Below are 25,792 nucleotides of genomic sequence, written 5' to 3'. Positions count from 1 at the left end.
ACATAGGATATTTTGTCACATTTTCACCCTCAGCTATTACGAGATGAAAGATTCGATAGCACTTGATAATTATGACCAGCGTTGCATTTTTAATACATCTGATATTCCCAGCGGCGGTCCAGCCGTCTGGCTGGAGAACCTCGGCCTACACAATTTGATAGGCGACGTTGACCATTCTGTAGCAGCCCTACCCATCAGCAAGCCACCCCGAACCCAACCCCTACCCCGCATTTTTGCGCTTCGGCCCGTCTGACATTTTAACCTCTCAGGTCAGCTGATGCCGACCTCCTAGCAAGCTTTTCAGGGTCTGACCATAGAGCATCGAGCAGCCCTCAAGCCGCAACAGTTTTTGACGTATTCCCATGCTCCTGGCCGCCTCGGGGATGACCTCCACGCTACGTCCGAGTTCCTGCAGGGCCTCGTGCAGCTAGATTAGTGTTGCGCCACGTTGGCCAAAGTATATTAGAAACACCATATCCCTGCCGCCGCGGCACAGGCCCGAGTGGCTACATGTAGCTGATATGTCGCTAAACTAGCCGCAGAAAACTCGTATTGCCACGCGCGTCTTCAGCGACCATCTTGATACCATCGAAAGCATACTGGGGCTTCTAGGGTTGTCGCTTCGTTAATCCTTTCAACAAACACATCTCCAACTTGGATGGCGATTACAACATTGGCTTGGCCTGCTGTGCAGGTGGAGCGCTCGTGATCTTGGCAGCGTGGCTATAGCGAACATGGACGTTACGGAATGAAGGCTGGAGCTTAAGCGCCGCTCAAACATGTTCAATGAGTAGTGTGGTGATTCAGCGTCTTTTAAATACATAAGTAGTTTTCAAAGAGCAAACGGTAATGAAAGGAGCAGGACGTGTAACAGTATGTAAGGAAGCCCAAGTAATGTGGAATCAACTTTCCATTATTCAATAATCTGTTTTTTCACAGCAGGCCGACGGGGGCACCCAAAACGCCAGCCTCGACCATGACATATGATTTACAGTGTTTCGTATCGTCGTCTAATCAATAACACTCTCTTCTATATGACTATCGCTCTGATTGTTGCAAGTTTGGATATCGCGGGTGTCGACTTGTTTGGGGAACGATTTGGTTCGTTATATTAGTCGTATATCGACTCCTGTAGTAAGCTATGGTCTCAGAGACGACCAAGGAGGAGTTAGAACTCGACTTGGTGTGTTCTCCAACACTTCAGACCGAGCACTAGTTGATGCATGGCCGGCAGGATTGCGCATGGACTCGTTCAGGGGGACCTTGTCAGATATGATCTGACTTGTAGCCCACAATCAAGCGATAATTATGTTCAATGTTGCTTTGCATGAATTTCTCTGCGTCTCGGAAACAAAAGTTTCCTGCACTTTCATGCATCTCTCTGTCTTTAGCATGCCGGTAATTGTTAATACTCATTCCTCGTCCTTCTGTTGTTTGAAGAACCTGGAGAATCGCGTACAGCAATATGTTGTAATGTATTGCTATTCGTACTTTAGATATGAGCTGTCCGCATAGCGTCTGAGCGGCTACGGCTTTTACTGCTATCCTCAAGTCCAATTCTTTTTCTTCTATTTTGGTAGGAAGGGGGGAGGGGGGTAAATATTAGTGGAAGGTGGAGGATAACTGTGCCTCTTCTTTGAATGTTTGCCCAACCAGAACATCTAGTTCCGCAATACTCTGGTAGCTCAATATGTCTCCGTGATGGAAACATGGCCATATTCTCGGGGTTTGACTTGAGGCAGGGATATAGAGTAGCGAGTCCGTTGGCTTCCAGAAGGATGGAGCACATAGACTTATATATTACCTCATCCACACTGGTTTACAATCTTTGAAAACAAGAAATCCAGCTCCAATACAATAGCTATCGCTTCCGAACCCGTCTCCAATAACTAGGATACATTTTTCAGTTCAATCAGACTTCACGATGATGGTTAGTTAGTCTGTTTAGTGGAACGTCGGTCTCGGTGAAGCCGTTTGTTATACGTCACTGATGCAGTGATTGAGATATCGGTTGTCTAATGAGAAGCGCTGGATTAGTACCTAGGTGATTGACCACTAGGGAATCACCATGTCGTATGGTTTTATACATTTCTTCCGTATTCTTGTGCGATTCCATTTGCACCAGTTACACATATAGAATTTGACTCGTTGCGGTTTAATCAGCTCTACTAAAAATGTTCTACGGAAAGTCGTGGTTCGGGGCTCCTTCAATGGAATGACTTTGGATCTCAGTGATCCTGCTCGGAGCAGAACACGAGTGCAATGCTATAACCGTGCTGTGCTAACTGGCCCCGCGATTAGTGGCGGCCGGAAATATTGGTTAAGGTTGAAGGAACTAGGTGCACAGGACTACCTACCGCGTGACAGCTCGGTTGACCATCAATCTTGGATGCCAAAACTGTGCCGGCCTGTCCAGAAGGGTTCGCTGAAAGTTCATAAGGAGGTTGCCCATTTAGATGACACTGTCCAGCATGCTGCCTTCCGTTGACTCAAATTCTCTCATTTGTGTGACGCAAATATAGCATGTAAGAACAAGTGTGAGCAGGACTGGAGAGTAGTATAAACTAAGAAGGTTAACCTTATGATCATGATATTAAGGGATAGGCCGCGTCGCTAGCACCCATTTTAAGACATAAGACGGCACCGATCGAAACACAAAATAGAAACCCCCTCAATTCATCCTTCGGCAAAAATAAACTGAGAAATATCGAGCAGGAGGGCTTACCCTCAGCAGATCGTGACAAGGCTATTCTACTGCTTACGAGACCCGTTCGCACAGCCAGGTCGTCTGCAAAGAATTTAATACCACGTTTGTTTATTACAGCACCATAAGTTCGAACTAACACTTCAAGCCAGGAGAGGTAACAGCTTGCTAAGCTGCGATGTTGGAGTCTATTCGTATCTAAGTAGAACGTTTGAGAAGTATACCGCGGGCTGGTATGGATTCTGACTGATAGGCATTCAGCCATTATCCAGCAGATAGTAGCGTCGCGGCAACGGGGAGATATATGTATCATCCAAGTACTGATATATCGTTGAGTACCCTACTGTGCCCCAGTATCTCCCACCACTCCACTCGCTTTGAGTTATATAACAAAGAGCCAACTTGACGTGGAATTATGAGGACGGAAACTGCACATATGCACACGTAATCCCATACGACAGCATGTCAACTTTAGAGGAGCCGGCATTGTGACGCTGACAGTCCTTTCTTTACCCTCTGGCCGTCCGGCGTACACTTAACAACCGACTTGAAACTGGTACGGACAAGGGGAATTTGACTTACCACAACTCGCAGTTTCCATGCGACAACTCAACGTATAAATCCAACATTGGTAGGAATAAGCGTACCCGTCGCAGAACTGCAGAGAAGAGAGGATTGAAAATATTGTAAACTTGAGAACTATAGCAATGTTGACAATTGAGAATCAACTGTGATGTTCGCGCCTGGCTGCGTCTAGTCCTCGGTGAACTACATACTTGGATATCTCTTCCATGGGGCAGAAAGGCTAGTATTTGTCTGCACCGTCAAATTTGTTGCTAGGCTATCTTGACCTTCACAGTGCTCTGCTTTCTCCCTAGGGTGGTTCGCCGATGCTAGAGATGATCTTCTATGACGAGCTTCGATCAACTGAAGACTAAAAGGACGTGGGTTATAACTAGCACAGCGCATATGAACGTTTGTGTGAGGCCGCTTCCGTGATGCAATCAATAGGCATCTTTGGGTATGCAATTAGGTTCACGCATATAAGTTCTCCCAAGGAATTGCTAAACCGAAATACAGAGAAGATGAAGCTCTTCATTCTAGTCGGATTTCTAGTCTAGCCTGAACAAACCTATTCTGTCCAATCCGTCTTTGACCGCAGCGCTGGTGTTTGGGACCGCCATTACTCCATAAAAGCCGGGATGAAGATGGGGGCCGCTGTCTATAGCTTAGCCAAGATGGCGTCAACACCTGAGACGTCCACGCCCCTCTGAGACTCTTTCTCGGCGTACGTAACGATGCCTTTGTCCACAATCAGAGCATAGCGGGCAGTGCGGCCGGTGCCCTCCATGGTCCAGCCAACGCTCGAGCTGAAGGCGATGTTGTCATCTGACATGAAGAGCTATCGATGAAGAGTCAGCCAGCATGTCATATAAGTGGTCGATCCACCGATATTCAAGGCCTCATGCGAATGAAATGAGTGGTTCACAGTGCCGGCTGGTATCAGTGCTATCCGATCTCACCTGAAAGATACATTACCACACTCCAGATCGTCCCGCAATACCCCCAATTGGCGGCATGGCGAGCTGCTTTTCATGTTGACAGTGAATTCTGCTATACACCAAGGTCGACAGCCCATATCATAAGACCCAAAACCCCGGCTTCATCGAAGACTTCCACACCAAGGAGAAAGAAGAAAAACATCGCAGGGGCCAGCTTACAATCTTATCATCGACGATACCATTCGCCTTGCCCCAGGCAGACATGACGAAGGGGTCATTGTAGGCGATGAAGATGACGAGGTCGGCACCAGCGCCCTTGAGCTGGTCGAACTTCTTGATGAAGCCCGAGAGGTGGTCGGCCTGGCAGGTCGGGGTGAAGGCGCCCGGGACGGCGACGATGATGGCCTTCTTGTCCTTGAGCTCCTTGCTGGCGTCGAACTTGACGGGGATGCCGCACGCCGTCACCTCGGACTTGTCCGGCGACGGCGGCACGTACGTGAAGGTGACACCCTCAGGGAAGGGCTTGCCGACGAGGGATGACATTCTTTCTTTTTGGTGGAAGCCGTGAGGTGTTCTTAGTATGCGTGTATGGAGATGGAGAGAGTGACGTAACAGCAGAAGAAGAAAAGGGTTGCGTTTCTGGTGATAGAGAAGAGTTGCGTATAACAATATAATTAATCACAAGCTTACGATCTGAGCCCCTCAGAGTCCTCAGGCTTTCTAAGGGAGAGAATGCGGGGTGGTGGGTAGTGGGGTTTCGGGGAGACGTCCGCGGCAATATCGTCACTGCCCCTGCCGAGAGAGGACTGCCTGTGTCGTCGCGGCCGCACTCGCTTTGCAGCGGACGTGGTTTAACTTTTCACAAACACACCTTGTACGTTTGTCATCACGTAGTGAAACATGCCTCTACGCTGGCTTCATGTCGAATCAGTTGCTGAAACGGGCTTCATAGGCAGTTGGCTTTCTGGAATCTAGACTAGTCTAAATGATTCCAAAGCGGATGCATATGTACGTGTTGGTGCGTGGCGTATCCCAGCTTCGGCACTATTCCGTGGAATGAGACTGAGATAAAAGACCTTTGTAAGCGTTTCGTGCATTCAAACCTGAGACCAAATTGGTACAACGGCAACATCGAAGAGCATGTGATAGCGTATCGGGTCAGGACTTTCAAGTTTCATCTCAGAGGACCTAATTTGTGGTTAGGTAGAATAAGGATGTTGTGCGATTACCTTTCTGCATACCAATCTTTACATGACACATGTGTTGGGATGGGCAATGCAAACATGTAACCAACTCCCAAGGAAAAGTACTCATGTGCGAGACTGCACTACTACAGTTATTAGTTACCATATTCACATGGCTCAGGCGATGACGGTGCGAATGCCATGTTGCCAGGACCTTCTTAGCCTCTTACTGGAACGACGCTCTCAACTTGATGTCTCTAACTCGGCATCGTCAAGTTCGCAATCAACAACCAAAGACGCCGCTCGGGTTCTCACAAGGTTAATCCGACAAACGACGACGATTATCGTAGGCAAAGGTAATGGCATTACGAGCTGCTACCTATGCGAAATCTCATGACCCATGAGTGAAATCCATGCATGCAATCCGCAACCCTGAGAGATGTAGTGGTTCTGTCGGAAAGACAGTCGTGATCCCCTCGACCATATGACGCCGCCATGTACATGTCTTTCGTTTTGTAGCCTTTTCCTCATCCGTGAAGAAACGCAACTCCCGCATTACCCAGTCAGTCAGAGCATCCCCTCGCTTAGCGGGTGGTGGCCTTGACCTTCTGTTGTGCGCCCTTGGCACCCTGCTTGCCGACAATGCGCTGAGTCTGTCCCTTGGATGCGCCGGTGGCACGCTTGGCCTTCTCCTCCTTCTTGGCGGCATCGGCGGCAGCCTTCTTCTCCTTGGCGTCCTTGAGGGCTTGCGAGCGTTGAGCAGAGCGAGCCTCGGGTCTCATGGTACGGCGCTCCTTGATAACATCGAGAGAAGCACCAACGATGGCACGCTGGGCCTTGACGGTACGGCGAGTTCGCTTCTTGGCAGCTTCCTATAGTGTGTGTCAGCGTCATGTCATGTTCCTCCATATTTCTCGGAGTTTGAGTTCCAAAAGCCAACATCTGTTTTGATATGATGTGATGTGATATCATATCGCAAGAGTTGATCTTCTGTTTTCGGACGCGTACCTCAGTAATACCCTTGCGGTGCTGTCTTCGGAAAAGAACAGTCCATGCAATGCGACGGGGGTTCTTGCGCTGGAGGAAGAGCGACTCCGACTTTCCATTCTGGAAACGGAAGATCTTGCTGTCGCCACGGACGTAAATCTTACCCTACAAACACACATGATCCATTAGCTCCAGCACTTCAGGTGTAACACAATGTTGTGCAGCAGTCAATCATGCAATCACGAGCCGGGTCATCTTTTCAGTACATGCGTCCTCCAAAACCACATGATGTAAGAATCCTGTATTCCTCCTCTTTCCCATGACCCGGCTCCTCGAAAGCGCAATTGACGTCGGAACTTCGCAGGAGGAACAAGTGAAGCCGTACCTTGCCAGGGTAGATTCTCTGGCCCGAGAATGTGTCGTCGTAGGTTCTCATTTTGGCGGTTGGTGATGAGAACTGCTGTCGGGGTTAGTTGGGTCGGGGGTCGTCTGCTTGGGTGAGGTTGTCGTTCGAAGTTCCCTTAACCGGACCAAATCTTGAATTGCACGAAAGATTGTGGGTGCAAAATTCGGAAAGGGCAAAACGTGATGACTAAGTTTGGGTACTGGTCTGTGCGCTCTAGGTTAGCTTGTTTTTGCTGTGCCAGGGCTGCTCCACATGGGAAGCTCGCCCAACGTCAGTATCAGCATCAACATCAAGAAAAAGGCTTAAGAGGCTCTCATTCGTCTAGACTAGTAAACAAAATGTGACGTATGGCCATCATGATTGTTGATTTCGTTTCAGATATGACTGTACAACAAAAACGAAGATCGCTTCAAGCCTGCTGGGACCTGGTCAAGAAACTGCACTCCATTATAGTGCCACCTCGTCGCAAAATGCATCTCCGACGCCCTACATTGTAGTTGAATTAACTAATGGCTTGATTCTAACTACTGCACATCGTGCTCGTGATAGTTGCAACATACATAATAAAGTGCTTCCAACGGCCACAGCATGCCTCAATGACCGTAACACCAGACATCATCGCCTCATTGGTGCTGCACCAGTTCGACCAGCTGCCCACCAAGAGGAAGCCGCTGGTTCGTGATAATGGCGTACACGAATGGGTGCCCCTGAGTGGCATAGTCGCTCAAGGTACGCTTTCTACAAGTCAAGCAGTCATGCAGATGAAGCGCCAGAGCTAATCGAGAAAGTAACAGACAAAGACAACAAGCTCACATGCCTCTCCCTGGCCACGGGCATGAAATGTCTCCCTCGCTCCAAGCTCCCCAAGGCGCAGGGCAACGTGCTGCACGACTGGCACGCAGAGGTGCTCGCTATCCGGGCCTTCAACCGCTTCGTGCTCGACGAGGTCGAGTCCCTATCCAAGGGGACGGCGACATCGTCGCCCTACCTGCGCAGGAGGGACGAGGCCGAGGTTCTTCTTCCCGCCGGCGGCGACGGTGGCAGCAGCCGCCAACAGCAACCTCCTACCTGGCACGCGCAGCCCTTCGCCTGGCGCGAGGACGTCAGGCTGCACATGTACTGCTCGGAGGCGCCCTGCGGCGACGCGAGCATGGAGCTCACCATGGCGGCGCAGGACGATGCGTCGCCGTGGGAGGTGTCTCCTGCCGCCCTCGGCCCCTCGTCCTCGGGCCCCGTGCCTGGCCGGTCCTACTTCTCGCACTTGGGCGCCGTGCGCCTAAAGCCCGCCCGCGCGGATGCCCCGTCGACCATGTCCAAGTCTTGCTCTGACAAGATGGCCTCGGCTGAGTGTACGTCGTTGTTGAGCTCGTTAGCTTCAATGTTCGTGTGCCCGTCGAACGCGTATTTGAGCTCTGTTATTTTGCCTACTTCCCAATACTCCTCTAGTGGGTGTTCACGCGCCTTTTCCTCCGACGGTCGGATGGGCGGCGTCGAAGAATCCCAGAGGTCGTGGGGAGGCGGGTATAGGTTTCAAGAGTTTGCGGTCAACACCACCGACCTAGAATTCAAATGGTCCAAGAGAAGTGTCGAGGCCAGAGTCCAAGGTGAGAAAGGGAAACTCGGTGCGAGTAATCTCGCTGTTGCTTGGACTGGACGTGGGCTCGAAGAGACCACCCTCGGCGGGACGTTGCAGGGCAGGAAAGCATTCGATCCTAAAGGAGCCAGTGTCGTGTCGAGACGGAGAATGTGGGCACTAAGCCTGGAGATCGCCGGTGTGCTCGGGATCAGCATGGTATTAGCACAGAAGGCTCTGGCATCTCAGAGTTACAAGGATGTCAAGGGGTCGAAGCTTTTCGAGGCCAGAAGACAAGTCAAGCAGGATGTCAGATCTCATGCCTTGAAAGGCTGGGCTAGGAATGAAGGAGATGACAACTTTAGTCTAGAGCTATAGAAGCAAGATCCCGAAGTATCACGATCAAGCTGTGTTGGGACATGTGTTCACATAAATTTCATTTTGTTACAAGCAGCGGCATCGAAGATCTTGCCACGCCTGTAAACCAGGAGAGCCTGAATCCAGTCGCGGACCACGACAAAATCGGACAGGCAAAGACCGGATCCATGCTCCCTCTTGCTAGATGCCTCACGAAAGACACCCAGTCATTGTCCGCTGTAATGAGACCAAGACCAAGTCCAAGTACCAAACGTGTATAAACTCCATAGGCCGTTTAGCATCACAAGACGAAAGTGATATTCGCCTCACAATGCAAAATAAGCACCCATACACGCTCACCCTACCCATCCTCAGATCATGTCCATGCCGTACCAATCATGCGTATTTTTAGAACTCCTTCCAATGTTCCAGATCGTGGGTGATTTTTGGGGGAGGGGGGGGTTTGTCGGTGTTATGGAGACGCTTATTCGACCTTGCTCTCGAAGTTCTCGCCGGCAACCAAGTCGGGGATGTCATCGTCGTCCTCACCACCCTCCTTGTTCTCCTTGGTCATGTTCTGGTAGCTCTCGGCGAGCTTGCGGAGGGATGCCAGGGAGTCGGGTCCGAGCTGGTTCAGGATACCGGGGACGAGCTCGGTGAGCTCCTTGTCCTCACCAGCTCCGTAGATAGCGAAGGTGTTTGCGGGAACAGCGGCGTGAACTGGGAGAAAGGGATGCCTTGTCAGCTTTGCAGGTCGTGGGTGAACGAGGCACCCCTCAATCGGGGGGGTGAAATGAGAACCTACCCTTGGGAGCGGAGAAGTGGATGACGTTTCCGTCGCTCTTGAACATGTTAACCTCCTCAATTGCCTGGATGGGCTGGACGTTCAGCTTCTTGAGGGTAGCCTGGAGCTTCTTGTCGTCGTTGGCGCTTCTGGCGACGGGGCGTCTCTGGGTCTTTCTGGGAGTGCCCTTGCCGCCTACAGATACAGAACGAATCAATTTCGGATCGCACCACAGAATGTCATGTCTGCGTCTCGCGCAATGCCAACATACCAGTACGGGTGGGGGCAGCGCCACCGAACTTCTTCTTGAGGATCTCCTGGATATCAGCCATGTTTGCTGCTTGGAATCGAGCTGTATTTTTCGGCGAAGAGAGGATGTGGGGAGGGGTTCGTCGGGGGTTCGGAGGAGAGCTCGAAAAAAAAAAGAGTATCTGCAGGCCAGGAAAAGAGATTTGCTTGTTAGCTTGGACGAGTCTGAGATGATTGACCCTAGCCCAGAATGCGAAATACACGCGATGGGCTCGAGTTATGTCACTTACCCGTGAATTATTCAGTTATGTCGTCGTCGGATCGCTACTCTCTGTCTCGGCGTGAGCCTTCCAAAGTTCATTGCCAGGGTCGAAAATGTGTGTGCCAAGACTTTTTCGCTTGTGGATTTACCCTCTTCCGCCAACTCTGCAATCTCATTGGCCAGTGCTCCTCAGTTGCTCCCAGTGCTTCCAGCACTTCCAGAGCTTCTCCAATCTCACACCACCCGCCCACTAGATCCGTGCACTTCCGTCACCTACACTGCTCTGTCAGTTGAACTACCCTCGGTATACGCGCCATCACTGTCGAGTAACGGGACAAAGCAATGGACACTCAAAGGGGTTAATAGTCTCACATGACTACACGTGCAATATGTCCTGGCCATAATGCCTGGCTACCCGGCGTCCACTGAACTTGTGCGGCACCGTGGTCTCCATGGATGCGGTCTATTGCCCACTTGAGTCAGTGAGCCTCTGTAGAATCTCTCCTATGGTACAAACTGGCTTCGCCGCCAAAATGCCCCTTGCTCCTTGATCTAATCTTCATCTGAGCCCGTGGTGAGTTTTTGTAGAGCTGCCCTCCGTGCTGAGACATTGGCATCCTCAAATTCTTCTTCAATCTCCTCAACCTCCTCGATTTCTTCCTCTCCATTTTCCTCGTCCTCAAGAACCGCTGCCAACTTCTCCTTGGCCGGCATGATGGCGCTAGGCGTAGGGAAAGGCGGAACCGGCGTATCGGCTTTCGTAGGTTGAAGGGCAGGCATGAGTTGGTACATGGCAGCCTCCACATCACTCTCGTCGGGTGTTGAACCTTGACCACTGCTGCTGGAATTATCCTCGTTATCTCCCTCGACATCTTGGTGAATCAAGAAGACCTCATCACCACGGTGGAAAAGCCGGCCATCTTGCAACGTCGCTGCTACAGCATCCACTGCTTCATGAATGGTCCCGGCTGTCACCAGTTTTGGTGCCCGTGGTAGTTCGTTCAGTTCCATGCTGGCAGCCGTGCCACTGGTGGCAATGCGACCTAGATCCGCCTCAAAGAGCCAAGGGAAGCTGATGAGCGGCATTTGGTTCTTGCTTCTCTTTGGGACCAGGTGGCCGGCTATCATGCGAGTATCCTGCCATTCTTGGATAGCAATTTGGACCTCCTCCCAAGTGACCCTGTACATCGCTGCAACGAATCGGCAGAGCATGTCTCTGTCAACGTCCAGTACCTCCCTAGCTTCGGCTGAAGCTGGTATCGTATCGGGCATGCTAGTCGGTGTCATATGTTGAGCTAGCAAGTGCTCATCTGCTTGGGACTCTGTGCCTTTGCCTCGGTCAGCCTTTCTGTCTCGATCCGACCGTCCTGCTTGTCCAATACAAGCTTGTACAAACCGATCTCTGAGACCAGCCATGATCAGGCCCATGTCTTCTTGCACCTTATAATCAGTGCCAATTCGAGGCTTGGTCATCACGAAAGTCGACCAGACCTCAAACTCTGTCCCAATCTCGCTCTGGTTCATAATCCGTCTCATTGCAATATCGTATTGGGTCTTGAGACCGCGTGCCAGCTTGAGCAAATTATCGCTCAGCTTATACCGACGCAAGATGCGACTGTCGAATGGACCTTCAAAATCGGGCGTGAAATCTACCTTGGCAACCAGATCGTAGAGCTGACCCAGAATCGTTCCTGATTTGTACGACTTTTGAGGGTCCCTCTCCATGAAGTGAGGCCAAGACCTAGGACGAAGCGCCCTTCCCATATGGGCTGGCTGACCAGTTTTGACATAATCAACTGCGTTTGAATGCAGCTTGGCAAGCTCAAGACATTCCGGGCTCTTTACGGATGCTTTGTCAGCCCAGGCGACATGGGCCAGAGCGATCGAACTGAGAGAGTCATTTTTCAAGTATTCGACGAAGAATCTAGAAATGTCTCTGATCGTGACGCTCTTCTCAGCTTTCTTTGGCTGCACAGCATCGTGCATCATAGGTGGGTGATTCCACTCCTGTGGAAGAAGCTTCGGATCCCAGAAAATAAAGTAGTCATCGCCGTCTAAATCACCTCCAGAGCACATGGACGCTACATCGCGATCCCCATCGGCAGGGAAAACGAGGACGTTTCGCAGTGTCTTGAGCTGGGCATTGTCGACATCAACTGCCTCGACTACCCGTAGGTCACCAGGATGCAAAGATGGATTCCGCCCCACCACGCAGACGCCCTTGATTGCACGGTATTCTCCGGCGTTTTCAGGAACGGAGACCTGTAAGAAAACTTGTGGCAGCTTGCTGCGGTCTCTTGACAAGTTGGACTCCATCGTATTCTCTTGGCCACGGAGGGTGCGTGTCTCATCTATGCAGCCAAAGACAAACGCGCCATTTTCGACAACGATGCGGGCTTTCTCACGAAGCAATTTCATTGACCATGCCCTCCAGAGTTGCAGGAGCGCTTTCGTGAACGGTTCTTGAGAATCCATGAATCCATCCATGATCAACTGCGCGATAGTCGTTGTCATCCCGTTCTCGTCGATAAATTGTCGCAACAGCCTTAGTGCCACTTCGGGATTGGTCATTGCTGTCGAGTAATCAGACAATTGATTCTTAGTCAGACCAACAAACGCCTCGTCGGGTACGCCTAAGCAGCTGAGGATTGCGATGGTCTGTCGGTTGAGTGTAGCAACAGAGAAGCGGGAACACCTAACGATCTCCAAGTTTCTTGCCCGAGCAGAGAATTTCTGCTGAGATGGACGGAGGCAGATCTCGTTGAACTTGACGTCTGGCCAAGTGACGAGGATTCCTTTGCTACCTCCATGGCGGAATTGAAATGCTGATGGAATCTTGCCATGCTCGTCATACATTTTGAGCTTCTTTGTAACCTCGCTGCTTACCCACGGGGATATCTTGCCAACCCCATCGCTGAAACACCAATCGTTCTTCTCAATATCTGGAATTGTCGAGACTTGAATTCCAAGGCTGATGCCTCGTGGGTCTCTCGTTGTCGAAAAGCATTGGCCAAGGCGGGATGCATATTTAGCAACCACATCGATGTGGCTAAAGTCACCCATCCAGTCACGAATATCATTGCAGGATACGGTGGCAGTCGGGCAGAAGAAGTAAGCACCGTGTTCACGAAACTGGGAGTTACCGAAAGCGAGGAACTGATAATGTCTGTCACCGATGCGTATACCATTGCGAAGAGTGCGATAAACTCTGTTGTACAGAGCATCGCTCACATCGCTATCAGCCTGTGCGTGGATCTTGCCTTCATTACGCTCGTCTGTAAACTGTACACGGAGGAACCGATCGCCTTGCTTGGCATAATGTCGAAGCACTCGATTTGTAGTTTCTGGTGATGGCGAACTAAAGTATACTTTTGAGGGGGTTACAATGACTTTTCTCACCCAAGTGCAATGGTCCGGCAATGTAATGAATGTATGGTGCGTCAGAGCCAATCTGTTCTCGAGAACGGTCATTGGGTTGTATACAGGCTTGTCAGCCTCTGTTACGTATTCAAGGACATTCTTAGCTTTGTTGATCAGGCTGGCCCTTTGTGTGTTTCTGGGAACCGGAAATCCATTGATGGTGTACTGGACATGAACACTATTCTGGCTGCCAGTCCCTCTTGCGCTGTCCATGTTCGATAGTCGACAAAGGAACTCAGGAGTAATGCTTTGCTCATTAAATACGCCTTGCGATATGGCTGCTTCTAGCTGATACCTGACTTCAAAGGAGAGATCGATCTTGTCTGTGCGGTGTAATAGAGCCAGGTGGTCGTTTGTCTCTACAACTATTGGATCATCGACAATCTCGCGGAAGTTCGATGGAGATCCTCGTTTCCAAGTAAATGTGCTTATATCAGTTGTGACGATCTGAATATTAAAGTCACTCAGGGCAGCCCTTATGTTATTCCACATTGGTGTGTCGGACTTGAGGAACAGAAGCCGGTAGGTAGTCCATTTTCCAATGTCAATGAATTGAAACGGCTCTTGCATTGTGACAGGATACTGCTTAGCCCAATCTGCGTAGCTGATTTCAGTGGTTCTCAGCCAAGTGTCTAAATCTCCCCACTTTCTCTTGTCGCCTTTATGGGAAAGTTCCATATTATTGCGGCGTTTCCAGAAGCGAGGAGGGTGCTTTTGGGAGATAACCAAGCACCAATAGTCTTGATCAATGTCAACATATAAAACCTTTTGTAAGTGACGAAGCTGAAGCTCAGCCTTAAACTCCGGGGAGTATGAGGCCTTCTCCCGCGTCCCGACAGCTTCGCTGTCAAAGTGGAGCTTTGGGTCGTGCCTCCTCGGATCATCGATGGAGCAAGTGAACTTTAAATAAAGTTTCCTGTACTTCAAACTGACAGTCAGTGTAGGATAAAAGAGAACATTCTTGATTGTCTTCATGACAGTCATAGTTCTGTCGTCTGAGAGAAACCCTAAATCCAGGCTGGAAAGCCGAAGGGTCATGACTTCCAAATACATCACGTCGGGACGCAGTGGGCTGCTGATCATTTGTGGACGCCTTGGGTTTTGGAGAAATACTCGGATCCTGCGGAGCCCTCCATTGATCGTGAGACCTATGCTACCTGACATCCAAAAGGCAGTAATTGGTGCGGGTGAGAAGGTGATGTACGCATGACCAAACGCGTCCCTCTGAGTAGGTTGCGGTATGCGAATAGATTCAATGCGACCGTATGCTTGTAATGTCTGAAATATCTCTAAAGCTGTCGTGTCAAGAGGGATACCTTCCAGTTTCACGGAGACTTCTAGCCATTTCGTCCAATCTTGCCGTGTGTCAAGGTTCGATCTTTGCCCCTGAGGATGATGGGGATGGCCGTGTGGATTCTGTCTTTCCCACAGATTTGTTCTGGCAATCATTTTGCCTCGACTAAGTGTGCTATTACGTGCCACCGATGCTGTTGTGGTCAGGTCTGAGCTGGGTATGGTGCTTCTGTGCACACTCCGATCTTGATGCTCAGTATTCAGACGACCAGGAGACTGTGTATTTCCAAGATTTCTACCAGGTGTGGAGCCAAGTTGAGTTGAGGCATTGTTCACTGCCGATCTGATGTTACTATGCTCTAAGCTGGACCTTTGGGAAGAGTGGGAAGAGTTCAACAAGGAATTTGGGCCTGACCCACCACTATGTCGGTTTGTAATGTCCATAGTTGATATTCACCGTTATATAACGTTGAGTCACGATGGACTGCACATTGAGTAATAAGGCGAATGAGTGCACGTGAAGCACAGGTGTCCCAGTGATACTAATGCGATAACATAAATTAGCTCAAATCTGTGATGAAAACAATGACCTGTAGTAGTATTCGTGGATACTAAGTGGAAGATCGGGGTGAATTGGTTTTGTTTGTTTTGTCCATTTGTTCGTTTGATCAGGTGGGATTGTAGAAGGTTGCCGAAAATGCTCATATCCATGAGGGGGGAGTTAATCGAGGGAAGCGACACCTATTAGAACCGAGCAGTAATAGGAATACTTACATACTTTATGTCAGAAGTGATTGCAAGCTGTTTGTTGAGAGCTGTCACAGTGGTGCATTCCGATATTTAAGTAATGGCTGGATGATGGAGTTGTGATATGCAGGCACCCGTCTGCAGAAATCGGAGGCAACATTGAGCGGTGTGGGTTTGGTGTTGCCTTTCTGTACCTTCATCAAGATTGATTTGCAATTTCAAATGGGAAGCTGATGACTGGAACGAACCTCAAAAGGAATAATGACTGAATGAATGGAATAATAGGATCCAGGTGCTGAGGCCACTAAAAGAGGCAGGAGCTGCAGGCTACTCACTTATCTTTTATAGTACAAACGTTCTCAGTTATATGGACATTTTTTCTAATGCAAGTAGTACTTAGCTCATTACAAAAGACACCTGATATTTAGTCTCTTGGGAATTCAATCTTTGTCAATCTGCATATTCAGATATTCCCGGCACTCAGCAGGCACAGAGGACCAGTCGATGACAACAACCGCTTGCACAAAGAGCGTACTTTTCAACGAATAAACCCTTCAGATAACTCACTCTCACACGCGATTTAGTACATATTTACGATCAGACCCCTCCCCTCCATCACCTTGCTGACAACGCCTACAGATTATGAGCGAGCAGAAGCTTAATGTTTCACAGACAAGCTGTCTATTGGGAAGCTGCGATGAGCCAAAATGACGTATGCAGATGCCAATGCTAACCATAAGATGCTGATGTATGATGTGTTAACCTGATTGCCCCGATCTATTTTCCTGAACCATTATCGATGCTCGATTGCGATGCTTAGAAACCCAACTACCATTTTTTTTTTCTTTTTTCTTTTCTTTGTGCCGACATATTCATCAAAAATCAATGGTGTACCGAACGTAGAATCGCGTCAGAGACCGCCTCCGGGAAGATCCATAATCTTTCCAGGATTCATGATCCATCTCGGGTCCAACGCCTGCTTGATCTGTCGCATTACCCCCAAGGTGTCGGGACCAACCTCCCAGAGCAGGGATTCCTTCTTGCCCCAGCCGATAGAGTGCTCTCCGGTGCAGGTGCCGTCCATCTCCAGAGCCCGCTTGACCATGTTTTTGACACACAACTCGACCTTTTCACGTTCCTCCTGATTATGGCGGTTGTACATGATACTCTCGTGGAAGTTACCATCACCGATGTGTCCGAGGATGCTGGCGAATAGTCCCATGTCGTCCATCTCCTTCTTACTGACTTCAATGAGGTCAGCGAGTCTGCTGAACGGAACAGCAACATCCGTACTCCCTACTAATATTAGCTAGCAGATTCCAGAAAGAACACGTTACGAACACCACTTACAAACTTCCTCTCCATCTTTCCTTAGTGCCAGCATGGACCACAGCGACTCTTTCCTGGCAGACCACAGTAGTTCCTGCTCACGTTGATCCTTGGCAAATTCAAAGTTGCTGCCCTTGTTCCTCTTGGTGATTTTCTGGACCAGGCCAATATGCTCCTTTACTGTCGCCTTGGTGCCCGAGAACTTGAAAAAGAGTGTCGGCATTTCCTTCCAGACCTTCGGAGCAGTCGCTCCACCGAGATTGACAACCTTCATCTGCACTTCGTCCATGATTTCCATCGCTGCCACTTGGATGCCAGTCTGCATGACCTCGGCAGCTGCGGACGCTGCATCGCGTATAGTTGGAAATGTGACTACCGCAACCGAGAGATCTTCGGGGACGACAGCAAGCTTAACGGTCGCTATGTGTGCAGGTAAGTTGGTGTTGCATCAACGTGGGAAAAGGCTCGAGTTACCTTCAGTCACCAAACCAAGTGTGCCTTCTGACCCCACAAAAAGACTGTTAAGGTTGTAACCCGCAGACGATTTTCTTGGCCTTCTTCGCGTCTTGATAACCGTTCCGTCGGAAAGCACAACTGTGAGGTTTATGACCCAATCTTTCATGGTACCGTATCTCACTGCATTCGTTCCAGAGCAGTTTGTTCCAATCATGCCACCGATCTTAGCACTTGGGCCTGAGCCATCTTTGTCAGCATTCAGGCCATCGTACGAGTTTCTGGACAAAACAAGGAGTATCAACAAAAATTGACGTCGCTTCTTGTGTACTCACCTGGGTCGATAGGGAAAAATAATCCACTCTCCAATCTTGCCAACTGCTCATTCAAGTCTTGCCAACCTATGCTGGGCTGAACGACAACATCCATGTCGTCCTTGTTAAACTTGATGATCTGGTCCATGTAGGCAAAATCAACACTGATGCCGCCATAAGGGGCAGAGAAATTGCCCTCTAAACTTGAACCTCCCGAGTAAGGGATGATAGGAATGCGATATTTGTGGCAGATCCGTGCAATAGTTGAGACCTGGTCTGTCGACCTAGGATAGGCCACAGCAACCGGAAGGCCTTCAGGGTTGGTGCTCGACCATTCAGAATAACCATGGGCATGCAAATCATCGGGATCCGTTGATATTATATCTTCACTGCCAGCACCAATCTCACTACGAATCTCATCCAAGGCCTTAACAAGCAGTCAGTCGAGAGTGTTCGAAGTAGAGAGGATATAATTCATACCATCTCCATTTCACGTATCGACGCATAACGTGGGGCGGCAACCTTGCTGTCGAGTAATAAAACGTTACCCCTCGGCGACAGCTCCAACCCGGATGCGGCAAGTCCAAACCCGAAAACACCGGCCGAAGCCGTAAGTGCAAAGACGGAGCGACTCGACCACCTCGGAAGCTGTTGGGAAGCTGTAGAGCTAGACCGGCTAGCCCCTCCGCTACCGGCAATCCTCTTCTGGGGAGTTGATGAAATGGCCCGTTTCCAGGCGCCGCCCAAGCGGCTGCTAAGATCCTTTGACAGCATTGGGTGAGGCAGCTGTAAACAAATGGAGGAATTCCAGTAGAAACCAGGCCAGACACAAGCTCAAGCGTATGACTAGTTGTTATGTATATACCACTTTCGAAGTACAGGCACGTCCGACTTTGGCAATCTCGAACATCCAATGTTTTCTTCAGATAAGAGTTGCTGGCTTCCCTTTTCACTTCTCGAGTCCGTAGTCTGATCTCGTCATCAGCCCAACGAGGTGCAGACCAATGAGCGTCAGACGCCAACAAATAATGACTATGACTGAAATCCACTGTACTGTACAGGAGTGGTTCTTTGAATGGCGTGGATAGCAGAGTGGAGACTTGGTGACGCTGGAGTGAACGGGGTGTCGAGAAATTATTTCTTTCCGGATCCGACGATGGGTCGCGTATAGTTAACGGACAGAAAGAGTGGCAATGGGAGGGGGATATGAGCCAGCTCGACTTGACCTTGCAAGTACTTCTCGTGATCTTTCTCTCGTGTAATACTAGCACTTCGGGTAATGGACCTCGTGACTCTTATCCAATGAGCTAATGTCGACTGCACCTGGTGTGTCAATGCCGGAAAATAACGATGATTATGGCCGACTTGTGTCACAAAGTCGCAGTAATTCACCTTAGCCCAGTAAAGCACAGCTTATGCTCACCTTATTGGGACAATTCAAAACAAGGTTACAGAAGGAGACGACGAGCTTTAATAAGAAACAGTCCCCGGAGCCAATAGACAAGCTCCAGCTAGTATATCAGTAGAGAGACTAAGGAACAACGGACTGACTTAACTTGCTGAGTGACACCGGACAGAAAAGCATACACCGATGAACGTGGAGTGTTGTTGTTCCCCTTGGCGAAAAGTCCGCTTCGGGTTGCTCTAAGGAAACAATTTGAGAGGAGTCGCATAGACCGACGAACCACTTGGCTCGAGAAGGAATAGAGCGTGGGATGAGCAAGGAACAATCAGTTTCCATGCCTAAACCTGAGGGCCTAGCGCTTGGAATGGAAGTTGCGCGGACAGAAAGGAATGCAGAGATCCGTGGGATGTCGAGGCATATTGATGAAGGCTGACTTTGCCTGCCTGCATCAGTAATCTTCTCCGCAAGGTACGTCCTTGGATTCTGTAGCTTGAAGATGAATACACCTCAATCAGTTTTGGTGCATATTTGCCGTGGCTCGCTTTGGCCGAAAGAATCTGCGAAGCAATATATCGCTCACGCTGGTCATTGTTTTGTACCTCAGTCTTCCAAAATGGCAAAGTCAAGATGTGAAGCTGTGAGAATCGAGCTGGAAAGCCAGTCATTATTGCTCCTGACATTTGCCGAAATGTCCTTCATGAAGCAGAAACTTCTCCAACTGTCGAGGATCTCGTGGCCACGAAGTTGTGGGCCGCTCTTTGGAGAAGAGGGGTGTTGACAGGGGGACACAGCCCGTTGGCTGAGGGGTAACATCGGCTCTATCCCGTGCAGAGGTGCAGAGGTGCGATCTTAAAAAATTCTCAACGGCTGAGCAGCTTCAGAGTACTTTGAGGCGTCAACTCCAGGGATCAAATGCAGGTGATTGACGCTCAAGATCCGGGACTTCCAGAAGGCTCCCCGGTTGGGTTCCATGCTCCCACGTACTTCCGAATCAGGTATGCATACTCGGTCAGGACCACCGTGGAGTGTGGTGTGTCCTCACCATGACCACTCCATACATATGGCGTCCGCTTGGCTGGCTCAATGACAATGACGTGTGTTTGAAGACGACCTGACTTCGGGGCTGACTAATTGTCTTCCGGTTGTTGTTGAGAAGCGAGCGAGAGCGATGTGTTCGTGCGCCCAGATTTAAACAACATACAACGGAAGACTTTGGGGGTCAACTTATCCCACGTCGTTTCCAGGTTATCCTCGGGGTGTGGTCATCCAGAATTGTAGGCCACCGGATTTTGTGCGGCAAGCTCATATGGTCGTTTGATAGTTTTAATTACATGTATCAAGCACAGTTCTTACATGGGGATGGGGGCCAGAGTGGTCTATAGTCGCGGAGACTTCCTGCTTGCCCTTTTTTTTCTGTGATGAACACTCATTTCGATTGTCGGTGTAAGGATATCTGGTTGGGAAAATCTTACACATGGGTGGCACCTGGTATGCGTTGTTGAATGGCAAATACCAACTCTCACAGATGCGGAATCCGGAAATATCACGTAAGAGTATGCCATGTGATGCTATATTAGACATGTAAGAAGGCGCGTGAGGTTATCTAAGAAAGCCGTGCAACAATAAGCAACAATAATCAGACTTCGTGCACCAGTGAAAACGTGGGGTAGTGTATAGTACCCCAGAATATCCCGGCAACCCACATTGATTAATCATAGTGATAGCAGCACACTGATAGTAGCGCAATATAACCTCACTCGTACGTCCTTGGCATCTTAGCGAAAAGTACAAGTCACTATGCAACAGGTTGTTTGTATTATTGAAGCAGCGGTCAAGGCTAGCTCAGCTGTGGCCTGTGCGCCAAGCAACACGGAAGAGTAGTAACAGTTTGCGATAAACATTTGGTGTTTTGCTGATGCAATTGGCTGCACAAAGTTGCATGTGCCTAATTCACGTGAAGAAAAGAAAAATAAAGGAATCCTTCTCAAATAAAAATGTGTTGAGTACAAGAGGCGAGGCTGCAAAAGACGCAAGTGCAGTGTGGCATTTTTCAGCAAAACGTTTGAATCACTGTATGCACCATCTCATGCATAGGGTAGTATTTGGGTGTTAGTATGCCACATATTTTTCTCAACATGAATTCGAGTTGTCAAAGTCGATCAATACTTCAGTTAATATCTCTGATCACACAATTGCTATTGGTTCGATGCAGGAGCTAACACTGGGAAATCAAGATGGAAGTGTAAGTCAAGGCAATCGATTTCGGCTCATCGCCCTTGTTTCCCATGGGCAATAAGGCCAAGGAGAGATATAGAGAGAGAAAGAGAGAGAGTCACGATCGACCGAGTACCAGCTTTACTCTGCAGAACGGCTAAAACCCAAATAATTCTGGGCTGAAAAGGTATCTCATTTGTCAAATTGCTTTCTTTCTCATTTGAGCTTCATTTACCTAAAGAAGCTGCCTTCATGATGGCTAGCGCAAACCATTATCCGTAGACTCCAGCCCATGCGTAACAAAGTCAACCAAGTACCTAACAAGTCCCGTTTTCAATCCCGTGGCTTTGACCCTACATTTAGTGGCCAGCCAGAGCGTGAGCTCGGCGACGGTCACGCTCCTCAGCAATGGTGAGCTTGACACCCTTGCCCTTGGGCAGGGAGATCCAGGGCTTCTCGGAACCAATGACGAAAACGTTGCTCTCACGGGTGGCGAAGGTGTTGTCTATGGCGTCCTTGATGTGGACGATGTTGAAACCACCATCGTGTCTCTCACGGTGGGTGACGACACCAACACGACCCATGTTGCGACCACCAGTAACCATGGCGACGACACCGGTGTCGAACTTGACGTAGTCCTCAATCTTGCCAGTGGACAAGTTGATCTTGACGGTGTCGTTGACCTTGATCAAAGGATCAGGGTAACGGATACTGTGGGAGCCATATTAGCATACAATCGTGGAAGGGAGAACATACAGCCATCGTCTCAAAGCTCTTTCCATATCAACCAAACCAGACAACAGGGTGGTTCGACCAAAGCTTGATCCAACGGCTGAATGATGTCTGACAGAACTTACGTTCGTGCATCGTGCGTGACCAAGAATGGGATGCCGCCCTTGCCAAGTTGCACTCTCTTGACCTTGCCGAGCTTGTACTCGGCCTCCTCGGCCTGAATGCGGTGGACAGTGAAGCGACCCTTGGTATCGTAGATGAGGCGGAAGTGCTCGCCAGTCTTCTCGATGGTGATGACATCCATGAAACCGGCGGGGTAGGTGGTGTCGGTTCGGACCTTGCCGTCGACCTTGATGAGACGCTGCATCAAGATGCTCTTGGTCTCACGGTAGTTGAGGGCGTACTTGAGACGGTTGCGGAGGAAGATGATGAGGGGCAAGCATTCTCGCTGCTTGTGAGGACCGGGCGAGGGCTTGGGAGCGTAGACACCCGAGAGTTTGTCGAGAAGCCAGTGCGACGGGGCGCTGAGGCGCTTCTGGTGCTTCTTACTGTCAAGGGAGAAGCATTAGCATACATGGCAGAAGATTGAAATTTTCGTGACACGATAGTCGACAATTGGATCAGGCCTGGAAATCTCTTGGATAGCCATTGAGGCCAGAAGAACAATCCGTGGCCATCTCGCACATTGCGACAACCTTGTGACAGAGCTGCAACTTACGGTCCTTTACCCATTTTAGCGGTTTGATGGCTGGTTGGGTTGCTTGTCGTGGGAGGTTCGGGTGTGCTTTTGAGATACTGGAAAATAAAAGTTCGCTTTGCTGAAAAGTGGAAAGCAAGCGTTTGGGTTTGTGGTGCCCTAGCTCAGCCCCACGTGATTTTCTGTCTGTGGTGGAAGTTCTGGCTAATGGGTCTGAGCTTCTGGTTCAATTCCGACCCACCATTTTGAGCCTGGAGCTCTGAGCAAGTGCTCAACAAGCGCGAGGCCACCTCGACCAGCTGCAGCAGGCCCGGCAAAAATGAGCGCGTGGTTTTACTTTCATCAGCATTCAACGTCGGTCTCAACCAAGGCTTGGCAGGGAACCCCCCACCCCCATGAATCAGCAAAGAATGAAAGCAATTCACCACAGCCAGCCGCACAGAGCCAGTCTTGCCTGTATTGTGTCTTGTTCACTGTTGCATATGGTCCTGCGATTCTTGGAATTTTCGACCTCATGTGTGCTTTGATATTCAGTTCACGAGGCACCCTGGCACCAAATTACACTTACTGCCACGCGACGTTGATTAGGCACGTTGCATATGTCGTTGACTTCTAAAATTCAGGATCGAGTCCCGTTTATTACTCGATGGTTTCTGCAGCCTTGAATGTACTCGAATCCATTCCAGGATCCTTCGGCATATGTCTACGTGGGCTGGTATATATAGTCCATCTGAAAAATTGATGGTAGCCTCGAATTACGAGACGCAGGCACGCTCTCAACCTTATTGCTGGAAGACAAACCCATGGCGCTTAAACGTCAAGCCAATAATGACAGGGCCACACCCGAAAATCTGTGACTTTGATCGAGTTGCCTTCAACGGAGAATATGAGTGTGACAGTGGATTGTGCATGATAACTCTCGGGCATTAAAAGTTACCGCACCGGTAGAAAACACAAATGCCACAAGGCTGTCGTGTGTGCGCAAGCGGCTTTACAAACTTCCACCCTCTTTGGCAGATGTCTGAGTGCTCGGTTTGGTCATGTCAGGAATAATAAGACTTTCGAGTCATCGACTCATCCAAGACCTCGTCTGTCGGATGCAGATTCGTGTTGTAGATGAGTATCGTCGAGTAGTAGTCGCGAAATGTCCATCTCGCCCATACCGGCAGGGGGAAATGCACTTCCAGCTGCTTCATTCCAGAAGAGGCTTTGTGTCACTTGCGAAGATTCTGGTGCGTCCATCAAGCTGGCAGACATTGGCCATTTCGGCATATCCTCTCTTGAGCTACTGTGTAAAAGCTGTGGCTCCAGAAGCGCCGATTTAGACTTGTCTAAAGAATGACCAATATTCATGTCGATCGACGGTTCTAACAACCCATTTCCTTTGACTTGCAATTGCGTCTTCTCTGCGCCCGCGAACTTTTCCGGGTATTTGTTCCTCAGCCTATCTCTCAAGTCCGTTGGCTGACGACTCGATAGGTTAAATCTGGGATCCCTCTGGATTCTCGTCCATTGGGGCCCATACGACTCAAACCCTTGTAATATTTCGCTGTCATCCTGTTCTGTGAAAGGGCGACGACCGCGTCGTTGTGACTTCTTGAAAGGGCCTTTGATACCCAGTTCAGCAAGATCCTCCAACTTTTTTCGATGGGCGCGGCTCTTGCGCTGCTTGTTCGCGGTGTCAGAATCGTTATGGACAGATAGGGCTCTTTCCGACTCTGCGAGCTCTTCTGGCTCATTCAAGATATTCTCAGACATGAGTCCTTTTTTGGGCTTGGTGCTAGCCGACAAGCCTGACTTCGCTTGTTGTGTATCAGTCCTTACTCTATTGCTTGCTCTCAACTCATCTGGACAGCATGTGCGGAAGCGGTCTTTCAGATCACCGGCGGTTCGCTCGTTGAAGCTGAATTCATTGTCGTCCAGGATGTCAGTCCATCTTCCTACCCCATGCTTGCTCACGCCAAGCAGTAGATGGTTTGTCTCCTCCTCGGTCCATTTTCGACGTGGCTTAGCTGCTCTCCTTTTGAGCCTGCCGGTTGGGGTTCGCTCGGCGTCCGGTGGCGGGCTGGGTACGGCCTGATCCTCAAGGCCAGCTTGGAGCTCTGGTGGCTTGCCGATGCTTAGAACTTTCGGTGGCTCGGAACGTGGGCGACTGTCAAAGGATGTCGAGGCCATAGATGGGAATAAAGCAGCGTCCGGTGGCGGTTGGTTCAAACCCACAATCATGGGAGGGAATCTCATTTCAGCCGAAGCTTTCTGTTTCTTGAGCGGTTGTGGTAACTGCACAAAATCGTCTTTGGGGTGCCTCTTTTTCACCGAACTGTCTTCTTGAATCTCCGGCGTGTCATCAAGGATCTTTCGCAAATCTTGGGACGAAATATGGTGTGACAGATGCTTCTCTACGCCATAGCTTGGGTCCTTCCATGTGCCAGTATTTCCAAGCCCATCCTCTGTCAACGTGAGGAGTGGTGGCATGGATTGCGGAGGCAACTGACCCGCTGACCCAGCATCTTGACCATCGCTCCATTGGCTGCTACCATATTCAGTAGGATGTGGATGTTGGGCGTTCGTAGGTTTCGGAAGATCGAGACCCTTGATCGGTGGTAGGTCAGCGTGGTGCGGCTTCGGCGTAGTAGTCGATTCGTTAAGCAAGTGAATTAGCCGTGGCTCGATGGTAGCCATCGTGAATGGAAAATCCCGGGTCAAAGAAGAGCATTGGAACAGAACCGCAAGCGTACGACAAATACAAAGATAATCCACGACGAATCGAGGGTTCAAGGTCTAGACTTTCATAGCAGCAGCGATGAGCAAACTAAGGTAAGGCTTTCTCAAGTAGTACACGACTGCCTCTCTGCGCTTGCACATATGCAGCCGGGCGCCGTGAGCAGGACGCTCGCTTTCGAAGAGTAAGATGATTGCCCTCGTGGGTTGCGTATGGAATTGTTACGTATCAAGTCAAACGATAGGGACCAGGCCCTTGACCTCCACGCTGCAGCGGTAGCCGTGGAGATAGCTTGGAGTCCAAGAAGCGGAGATGGGAATGTGTCGACTGGGATGGCAAATTCAACAAGACCGGACAGAGTTCCAGCAACTACGGGCCACAACCAACACTGCTAACTTTCAAGCCGGCTAAGCCCGAGAACTCAACCCATTCTCCGGATGTAAGTACGCGAAAATGCG

The 25,792-nt window shown here is 49.8% G+C and overlaps 8 protein-coding genes across 8 annotated transcripts; 1 reads left to right on the top strand and 7 right to left on the bottom strand.

Annotated features, from left to right (window-relative positions):
- Window positions 1–3,926: 3,926 nt before the first annotated feature.
- Window positions 3,927–4,749, bottom strand: BKA67DRAFT_538744 (Redoxin; the record flags this gene model as incomplete). Its single annotated transcript, XM_046100518.1, has 2 exons — window positions 3,927–4,106; window positions 4,426–4,749. 2 exons carry the CDS (start codon window positions 4,747–4,749, stop codon window positions 3,927–3,929), a joined length of 504 nt encoding a protein of 167 aa, XP_045955234.1.
- Window positions 4,750–5,734: 985 nt separating this feature from the next.
- On the bottom strand, window positions 5,735–6,916 carry BKA67DRAFT_575639 (60S ribosomal protein L24). Its single transcript, XM_046103511.1, has 3 exons — window positions 6,763–6,916; window positions 6,399–6,542; window positions 5,735–6,262 (listed from the first exon to the last, which is right to left on the bottom strand). Exons 1-3 carry the CDS (start codon window positions 6,811–6,813, stop codon window positions 5,975–5,977), a joined length of 483 nt encoding a protein of 160 aa, XP_045955233.1. The 5' UTR covers window positions 6,814–6,916; the 3' UTR covers window positions 5,735–5,974.
- A 463-nt stretch (window positions 6,917–7,379) lies between these two features.
- On the top strand, window positions 7,380–8,734 carry BKA67DRAFT_661681 (adenosine deaminase/editase; the record flags this gene model as incomplete). Its single annotated transcript, XM_046107863.1, has 2 exons — window positions 7,380–7,512; window positions 7,578–8,734. 2 exons carry the CDS (start codon window positions 7,380–7,382, stop codon window positions 8,732–8,734), a joined length of 1,290 nt encoding a protein of 429 aa, XP_045955232.1.
- Window positions 8,735–9,197: 463 nt separating this feature from the next.
- On the bottom strand, window positions 9,198–9,829 carry BKA67DRAFT_661680 (NAC domain-containing protein; the record flags this gene model as incomplete). Its single annotated transcript, XM_046107862.1, has 3 exons — window positions 9,198–9,433; window positions 9,519–9,692; window positions 9,769–9,829. The coding sequence occupies 3 exons, from the start codon at window positions 9,827–9,829 to the stop codon at window positions 9,198–9,200; spliced, it is 471 nt and encodes a 156-aa protein (XP_045955231.1).
- Window positions 9,830–10,245: 416 nt separating this feature from the next.
- Window positions 10,246–15,141, bottom strand: BKA67DRAFT_575630 (RNA dependent RNA polymerase-domain-containing protein). Its single transcript, XM_046103510.1, has 2 exons — window positions 14,373–15,141; window positions 10,246–14,198 (listed from the first exon to the last, which is right to left on the bottom strand). Exons 1-2 carry the CDS (start codon window positions 14,875–14,877, stop codon window positions 10,561–10,563), a joined length of 4,143 nt encoding a protein of 1,380 aa, XP_045955230.1. The 5' UTR covers window positions 14,878–15,141; the 3' UTR covers window positions 10,246–10,560.
- Window positions 15,142–16,378: 1,237 nt separating this feature from the next.
- On the bottom strand, window positions 16,379–18,338 carry BKA67DRAFT_538739 (glycolate oxidase; the record flags this gene model as incomplete). Its single annotated transcript, XM_046100517.1, has 5 exons — window positions 16,379–16,764; window positions 16,819–17,217; window positions 17,272–17,499; window positions 17,586–17,991; window positions 18,045–18,338. The coding sequence occupies 5 exons, from the start codon at window positions 18,336–18,338 to the stop codon at window positions 16,379–16,381; spliced, it is 1,713 nt and encodes a 570-aa protein (XP_045955229.1).
- Window positions 18,339–21,542: 3,204 nt separating this feature from the next.
- Window positions 21,543–22,647, bottom strand: BKA67DRAFT_661677 (ribosomal family S4e-domain-containing protein; the record flags this gene model as incomplete). The annotated part of the gene is made up of 3 exons (XM_046107861.1): window positions 21,543–21,894; window positions 22,041–22,463; window positions 22,634–22,647. The coding sequence occupies 3 exons, from the start codon at window positions 22,645–22,647 to the stop codon at window positions 21,543–21,545; spliced, it is 789 nt and encodes a 262-aa protein (XP_045955228.1).
- Window positions 22,648–23,457: 810 nt separating this feature from the next.
- Window positions 23,458–25,559, bottom strand: BKA67DRAFT_371100 (uncharacterized protein). The gene has a single exon (XM_046096487.1). It carries the CDS (start codon window positions 25,292–25,294, stop codon window positions 23,687–23,689), a length of 1,608 nt encoding a protein of 535 aa, XP_045955227.1. The 5' UTR covers window positions 25,295–25,559; the 3' UTR covers window positions 23,458–23,686.
- Window positions 25,560–25,792: the final 233 nt, after the last annotated feature.

The sequence above is a fragment of the Truncatella angustata genome (genome assembly GCF_020726525.1).
Source record: "Truncatella angustata strain MPI-SDFR-AT-0073 chromosome Unknown BKA67scaffold_7, whole genome shotgun sequence".
NCBI classification, from domain to species: domain Eukaryota; kingdom Fungi; phylum Ascomycota; class Sordariomycetes; order Amphisphaeriales; family Sporocadaceae; genus Truncatella; species Truncatella angustata.
Note: the sequence above shows the minus strand (reverse complement) of the source record. Positions and strands in the feature narration are given on the sequence as shown.